This window comes from Leptonychotes weddellii, chromosome X (assembly GCF_054177405.1).
Source record: "Leptonychotes weddellii isolate Sample4059 chromosome X, ASM5417740v2, whole genome shotgun sequence".
Taxonomy (NCBI): domain Eukaryota; kingdom Metazoa; phylum Chordata; class Mammalia; order Carnivora; family Phocidae; genus Leptonychotes; species Leptonychotes weddellii.
Genome location: NC_138385.1, coordinates 13560908 through 13569204, shown reverse-complemented (window position 1 = coordinate 13569204; position 8297 = coordinate 13560908). Strand labels below are relative to the sequence as shown.

The 8297-nt window shown below is 50.8% G+C and overlaps 1 protein-coding gene across 3 annotated transcripts in view; it reads left to right on the top strand.

The window, feature by feature from the left end:
* Nucleotides 1-8297, top strand: part of FHL1 (four and a half LIM domains 1) — a 37367-nt gene that overhangs the window by 22349 nt on the left and 6721 nt on the right. The window contains exon 1 of one of the 3 annotated variants that reach the window (XM_081808197.1): nucleotides 2547-2690. The exons of 1 other annotated variant lie outside the window; for it this stretch is intronic. In XM_081808197.1, the coding sequence (XP_081664323.1) occupies nucleotides 2669-2690 (22 nt within the window). In that variant the 5' untranslated portion in view covers nucleotides 2547-2668. Of the gene's footprint in view, nucleotides 1-2546; nucleotides 2691-8297 lie in introns of those variants that run through there. One more of the 3 variants, XM_081808200.1, reaches the window with a different exon arrangement.

Sequence of the window (8297 nt, the reverse complement as noted above, 5' to 3'; positions counted from 1 at the left end):
CCCCCGGCGGCGGGGACCCCCGTGGGCGCAGGTCGCGCTCGGGCTTCCCGAGGCTTGGCAAGGAGGGCGGGCTGCCGCTGGCGGGGGCCGCAGCCCGGCTTGTCCTCGGCCGCTAACTCCTTCCGGGTCAGGAAGAAACTCTCTGGTTTGGGTACGTCCTCTGGTGTTTCGGACAGAAGAGCTTTCTGTCCGTTTGCCGACTCGGTGAGGCTGTCCGTCCGTCCGTGCCCGGTTGGCGCTTGGCGGGACGCCCCAGAGCGACCGCCCTTGCCCGGCTGCGGGGCTTGAGGCCACAACCGGCCTCCCCGGGCAGGCTCTGCCGCAGGACGCACCTCGCTAACATCGAGTTTCCCGCTCGTAGAGGTTAATCATGTGCTACGACACGCGCGTGTCCGCCAGGCGACACATGGCCCTTTATATCGCTGCAGGGAGACCGGCCGCTTGGGACAACACAGAGCGTTTCGTCAGGCCGCTGAGAAAGGGGCCGCAGCGCGTTGGGGGGCACAGGGCCACCCCCCTTCTCCCAGGCTGATTCCTGGACACGACACGTGATAAGTTTGCCTGCCACCTCCCAGCTTTTGTTGTTCTGGCATTTTCCAGCTAACTGGGACTTACAGCTTCAGCTGTCTTTTAGAATAACTTTTTCAGGGGCCGCCTGGGTGGCTCAGTCGGTTAAGCGTCTGACTCTTGGTTTTGGCTCAGGTGCTGATCTCAGGGTCTTCAGATCGAGCCCCACGTCGAGCTCTGGGCTCAGCGGGGAGGCTGCTTGAGACTCTCTTTCTCCCTCTCCCCGTCCCTCCCCCTGCTCATGTGCTCTCTCTTTTTTTTTTTTTAAAGATTTATTTATTTACTTGAGAGAAAGAGACCATGAGCGAGGGGAGGAGCAGAGGGAGAGACAGAGAGAGAGAGAGAGAGAGAGAAAGACACAGCAGACCTCCCTGCTGAGTGCAGAGCCCACCGTGGGGCCCGATCTCACTACCCTGAGATCACAACCTGCGCCGAAACCAAGAGTCGATCGCTTAACCGGCTGCCCCACCCAGGCGCCTCAAGAATAACCTTTTCGGGGCGCCTGGGTGGCTCAGTCGTTAAGCGTCTGCCTTCTGCTCGGGTCCTGATCCCAGGGTCCTGGGATCGAGCCCCGCATCGGGCTCCCTGCTCAGCGGGAAGCCTGTTTCTCCCTCTCCCTCTCCCCCTGCTTGTGATCCAGCTCTCACTGTGTCTCTCTGTCAAATAAATAAAATCTTTAAAAAAAAAAAAAGAATAACCTTTTCATTAAACACTTGAAGAGCATAAGAATCGTAAAACTCATTCATTCACGTATCCATGAAGCATTTCTGGCTCGGCTGCTGTAGGCTGGGAAGAGGAAGACAGTAAAGCCCAGCCCGGCCCCCAGCCTGCTGGGGGAAGCACAGAATTGCACTGAAACCGGTGACATGCACTAGACAAGGCAGCGTCTATAAGGTACTGAGCCCAGGGCCTGTCCGTGAGTGAAGGTCGGATGCCTTCCTTGACGTTCAGTGGCCAAAGACACTTTCTGGGTTCCAGGTGGGACTGTGTTTTGGCTTTATATGAGGCTTGCCGAACACTTTTTGCTGCTTTTAATTCGTTTTTCAACAGTTAGTGTGGGGGAATACACTGGGGAAAGCGGATAGAGAGTGGGGACGGGGAGCATGGTTGCAGTTTTAAATAGGGTGGTCCAGTGAGACGTCCCTGAAAGTGACTTGGAGCAAAGCCTGGAAGGAAGTAGAGGAGCACCCGTGGGAGGCTCCATGCTGGGGGGACGGGTGTTGGGGCCCGAGGTGGGGCGTGTCTGGAGGGTGCAGAGGCCCGCAGGGAGGCCAGGGTGAGGCCGGAGTGAAGGGCGCGAGGGGGGCGGGGATAAGGGCAGAGAAGGAACCGGCACGGGGTCCTGGAGGGACTTCCAGGCCATCCTCCAGCGGTTACAACATGTGAGGTTACCCTCTTCGTTTTCCTCCGTGTTTTTACTTTTGTCGTCCCTGACACTGAAAAGCAGGAGATTTCATTTGTGGGACAGAGTATCTTCCTTGTGTACGTGGCGGGTACACACGCGTCTGTCTCTCGTCTGTGTGGCTAGAATCGCTCTGTCACTGTCGTGCTGGTGTCTGGGACATACCAAGGAGGACGTAGATAATGCCCCTGATCTCTGTGTTCCTGGCGTCTAATGCCTTCTAATTACACTGGTTAACATAAGTCTGTCTCTTAACAGTTCTTTCTATCATTAGCAGCCCCAAAATGAGGGCCCGGTGCAAGCTGTTGAGGCATACAAAGTGGATTAATAAGGGTGGCTCAGCGTTAAGCTATGCCAGAGCCGAGTCCAAATTTTATTCCGGTACAGGGATGACTTTCTCTGTGGCCTCTCTGGCTCTGGAGCTAATTTGGAGGCTGAGTAGCTCCACAGGTATTTATATGTAGTGTTTGGTATTTTTACTGGGTCCTATTCTTCTCCCTTGGATCACCTAAAATGGTTAAGAATTTTCTAGCAGGATTAAGGTTGTGATCTCTGGGGAGGGGTGGGCCATCTGCTCTCGGTTATTTTTGTGTTAGCCGCTTCCCCTTAAATGTATGTTCACAAATGAGCCACAGCCTTATCGGCTGGGGTCGAGGGAAGACGGGTCTAGGTGCTGCTCCCGAACTGGGCCTCTGAGCCATGGCTTCCCACAGACACTCAGGTAAAGCTTCCGATTCTTTATCTTCTGTCGAGCACAGTTTTGTTGGGGCAGTGGATCTGTCACTCGACTAAAAGGTACTTTTTGATGAAATGATTTTAGGCTTGTCTAGAGAGTCAGTCAGTCCTAGCTCATCTCTGCTCTGTCCTGGCTTTCTACAGAAGTGCTGTTGCAGAGACAGAAGTCAGCGTGAGGGGCTTGTTGTTGTTGTTTCGTGGTTTTGTTTTGTTTTTTTTATTCTAAACTTAACGACTGTAGTTTACATTTTTCAGGACATCCTGTGAAATTGCAAGAGATTGTGCTAGGGAAGAGTTTGCGGCGCTGGGGGGTAGCAGTTCCTTGTTATTTGTAAGATAGCGAGTGTTGATCTTGACCGCCATAAGTCACATTTAAGGTGTGTAGGCAAGGGCAGCTGAATGTGGAGCCGGAGGGAGAGAGCCCGTAACGACTCCCCACATCCTCCCCTTCCTGAGCGATGTGGTGAGTCCTGCCGCCGAGAGGCAGCTATGATCCTCTCGATGTGGCAGGTTAGGGATTGTTCTTACCAGAAAAGGGGCCAACATTTCAGAATCTCCAGGCCGTCATGACCATGAGAGTCGTCGTCTTGTTTTGTAACCTGGTGTGAAGGCAGCCCTTTGGCCGTGGACGGACAGCCGCGGAACAGGGCCGAAGGGACTGAAGGACAGGCCATCCTCCCCAGAAAGCCCGGCGCTCCGAAGTCACCCTGCTTGCCTGTCTCTCCTCCAAAGCCAGGAATGTCGCTCTGGCTCTTTTCGCCCTCTGCCTGCGTAACGGTCCCCTCTCTCGGAAACAGGCAGGCACTTTGTCCTGTCTCCCGGCTTTCAGATTACGGGACAGAGTAGTTTTTGGTGGCAGTCTTTTAGAAGAGTGATTTTCGAAAACTTGCAATTGCCCATCAAAATTTATTTTATTTTATTTTTTAAAGATTTTATTTATTGACGAGAGAGAGAGCACAGAGGAAGAGGGAGAAGCAGGCTCTCCTCTGAGCAGGGAGCCTGATGTGGGGACTCTATTCCACGGCCCCGGGATCCCGACCTGAGCCGAAGGAAGGCAGACGCTTAAACGCTTAACCACTTAACCGACAGAGCCACCCAGGCGCCCCTCCCATCAAAATCTAAATAATGAGAATACTTTGGGAAGTTTCTCCTCAGGTGTTTTAAAACAAATGCAATGCAGTGCATTCCGTGCTTTAATGAATTAATATGCAATGTCTTTCTTGTCCCCAAATGTTGAAGAGCGGTCTGTCCCCCCCCCCCCACCCACCCCCAGGAGCCATTTTACAAACCTGGTACCACATGCCTGAGATTGTGATAATCAGTCAACATCCACATTCTCCGGGTGCAGGCGAACTATTCAGCTGTACCAGTTGTTCCAGTGGACCTTGAACATGTGTTAACTGGTAGAGTAACTCCCCGTTTTGTTCACTAATTAAGTGACAGATTAGGGAAATACATTTAAAAGGTGACCTGTTTACAACATACCCAACCTCTGGCTTTACTTTGCACCAAATCCAGACATGATTCTTGCTTATATAAATCTGGAGACCATAACCGTGACTAAATTAGATTATTGACACCTTTTAGATGATTTTTAAAACCGGGGGCTATCATTTTGTATTGCATTAAGCTTATGGGTCTGTGAAAGCAGACGAGAGAGAAGTCCTCACAAGAAGAAAAATGCACGTTGCCCTGAAATGGGTTTTGTTATGGACTCATTAGAGGTTCAGATCATTGGATCCGGATCCATTTTTAGTGGCCGTCCCTAGACCGAGAGGACATTTCAAGGACAAGAATTTATACTTTTGTTATTGAACACTTCCAGTCTGCAAAATTATGTAGATTCGGTTCCTTTACCCTTGGCCTTGCAAGTGGAGGCCCAGGCTGGGGGTGTGGATGGGGAGGGAAGTAAGACCATTTGGCCTGTTATTATAGCCATTAAGTTCCCTTCGCCTGCCACTGCCCAGTGGCTCACACACACCCAGCAGTCTTTTTGGGGGGGGGGGGGTTAGGGATAGAAAACGACATGGTGGGGTGAGCGAGTAATCAAACCGGGTTGGGTTCTTAAAACAACCGAAAAATGGCAGAAGATTTGGTCAAGCGTGAAACGTGAGCGCTGTGTACTTCTAATGACCACCCAACGGCCACCAGCGACTGTACCACAACTAGGGAAACTAAGAACCTGTGTTCTGGGGCTGCCTCGTTTGCCCGTGAGAAAGATGGAAGGTGCTCACCTAATACGCGCAACCTCAAGAAAAGCTTCGCGTCTGGACGAAGTAGGACTGGGATTAGAACCCGGCCTGGTGGAAGTTCAGCGGCACATACTGGTTGTTGAATAATCTCTGTCCCACCCTCCTGTTGCCACATAGAATCGAAACCTGCATATCCGTGACCCAAAAGAGATTAATGGGTTTTTCTCTAAATGTACAAGCGAAGTTGCAAATAGCATTGAATCATTTCGTACATGTTCTGTTTTTAAGGGAAAAAAAACCACTTTCTGATTTTCTATGAAATTCTCTGAAAGACTCCTTTTCAGCCATGACTCACGAACTCCGTCTCGTCGCAGCAAGTTAGGTATTTATCCCCAAATGTCTGACGACACCCCCAGGTACCTTGGTACGTCTGCCGTACAAGTGTCCTATTCATCGGCGACGGCCTCGCTCCACGTGTTGAATGTTCTCAGGAAAGCAATATACCCTTTCTTTGGAAGCCAGTATTTATACATGGGGTGACTAACGGACTGGTATGTTGGACTTAGCAATTAACAGACCAGAAATAACCCGATTTTCCCCCCCTCTGGGTGGCAGTTCATCGTTTACACGGTACGTTATGCCACGCAGGGAAAGCACGTCGAAGAATGTTGCTTTGCCCTAATATTCACTGTTTCCTTAAATCTTCCAATTTTGAGCCTCTCGGCCATGAGGGGGGAGATGGACATTAGCAAGAACTACGTGAGAAAATCCATATAAAAACACAAGCAAGGTTATTGAGTACAAATTGAATCTTCTCTAATGAGACGTTTCTCCGATGTGTACGTGATGACATCAAAGCCAAAACTTCTTTTTGAGATACTGAGGTTTATGTGGGCACCTCTTAGCATGTTGGATGTAGTCCAGGAATTTTCTGAAAGAGGAAGCTTACTTACTAAGTGAGGAATGATGTGTCTTTTGAAGCAGGCACGGCAAGAAAGTCAGTCTACCATCTTGGACTCAATCTCTAAAATGCGATCAGCCAGTCACACTTCCAGCCACATTTGAACCCACTACGTCTCTAAAGGACTGAGGGTCGGACATCGTGGTCCCTTAGGGTGGCAGGAGCTGTGCCCCGGTTTTTAAAAACAAATATGTGTTATAAAATGCTTTGAACGAAAGAGGTTTTAGGAGCTTAGTGGTGGTGACTTACCTCCCCCCCCACCAATCTGTCCATCCACAGCCCTAGTGTGTGACTAGGGGACACGAGCCAGGCCCCCCCCCCCCGGGGGGCTCCTGGGGTATTTGCAAACTTCTTCTGTGCTAGAGAAACCTCATTCCTGCCTCCGGATGCGGGTCACACCTCGGAGGCTAAGATTAGTCCCCGAGCTGGAGCTGCCGGAGGGCAGGGGCGGGCAGAGGGCTGCAGGGAGGGAAGTCGCTTTGTATCCTGTGCCCGTGTGATGACTGATGAGGCGCCCTTTCCCAGATAACGACAGCAGGTCGGGGGAGGCAGATCTGGAAGTTTGGGGAGGTTAGAAGGCTTCAGATTTCACGTCCTTAGAACTGGGTAAGGGGATAAGGGGAAAAAAAAAAAAAAAAAGTATCCCCTAAGAGAGAAACGTCTTAAGTATATGCTAATTCAGTAAGATTAAGGAGAGCCCCGAAGAAGAGGTAGAACGGTATCTTCATTTCTGTCCGTTCTGTGATTTCTAACAAAGGGGAAACAAAGGGAGGCACCAAGCGTTTCTCTCTGGTGAAGTCCAAGGTTCCCTGTGGCTCGTTTTCCTGGAGCCCCCACACCAGAGCGCTGGCTTTGGCTTTGGGGAACCTCTGTGCATTGTCACCGGCGGGCTGCTTTCTCAGAGTCGTTAGCCGCTCCGAAGATGAGCGGGAACAGGATGCCTTGGTTCCCCCCCACCCCCCCCCCGCCCCGTACCCGGTCGTGCTTCACGCCGAGTTCTGACACGGGAGCGGTCTCGTCAGCAGGAATGTTCCACGGCAGCTTCCTCCTGAGCACGCTGCCGTGAAGGCTCCAAACCGTTGGGGACCCAGGAATCCTAAGTTTAGAAAAACATGAGGTAAGCCAATTCAGGTTACCCTGGAGCTCAACTTCATTGGAATCGTTGCAAAAAAAAAAAAAAAAAAAAAAAGTACTAAAGTTCATGAATTTGACATCGGCATTGTTAACATGCTTTCAGTGTTTGCAGCCTGTTTACTTATTAGGCAATAAAAGCCAACGTTCCTAGAAGTGCCTGTTTTATCTTGACAACTACGTGTTTCTACACACACACACACACACACACACACACACACGAAAAAGGCTTGAGTCAACTGTGGAAACCAGCTCTTAAGAGGATATGCCCTTTGAAATCTGGCCATGTGGGTGCAGACTCTGGGTTTAAGTGTGCAGCGCAGGGGGATAGAAGATGACCCCGGGTTTTCATGCTACAGAAAGAAAAAGTAATGATGCCTAAAAGCCAGGACTCGAAAACTCTAAGACGTAGGACTCTCCACAGCAGCACCATTAATTCGGGGTGACTGGTTAAAGCTTCCTTTGGCTCGGTTCAGGACCCTGTCCTAAAGGGACCAAGAGCGTGGTGAGCAGCAGCATTGACAGGACTCCATTTGCAACACACTCTGGGGCTGGCGTGTTCAGCTGGGGAGCCGTGGATTATTTCACCAGCTGGACGCGTAGAAACTCCGAGCGAGTCGTGTTCTAGAACCATGAAAGTAACCAGGGAAGAACTTGGCATTGGTACAGGGACGGTTTCAAAGTACGTGGTTTTAAAGTGAGAAGGGCTTGGCAGGTGAGATCTCTCTGGTACCGTGAACCCGCAGTGGTTTTCCTTCTCCCCGAAGCTCCGCGTACCTGAGCGCACCGCCCTGTGCTTTCTTGCTGGTGGTGGTTCGACACTGAACCTGCACTCGGGCCATAAAGCCGGGAGAGACGGGACCCCCGTCAGGCGGAGCTCTGCATGGTGCTTCCGCGTAGAAACATTTGGAGGCCATTTCCTCCTCGGAAGACGTCAAAAGAGTGATAGGAAAAGGAGTAAGGCTCCAAGTTCGATTCTAAATAGAGACTTTGGTGAGGGAGGAGGAGGGATGTGCCAGTGTGGTCCAGGAAGATAGTCTCTGAAGGGCTAAGGCAGCCATGATTACTCGCCACGCAGGAAGCCAGTGCTGTCTAATCTTACAAATGCTGATTTCCTGCCAAATGGCCTTTAGGAGCCACTGATAATTGAATTTCCTGGCATTTACTGTTACTGGAGATTTAGTTGGTTTCTCTACTCCGCTCTTAACAAGAAAGCAGATCTTTGTTGAGGGCACAATTTCCATACGGAAAAGCTAGTAAGACGAGGATTTTATGTGCCATGTGAAAGACCAGCAAGAATGAGTGGAGG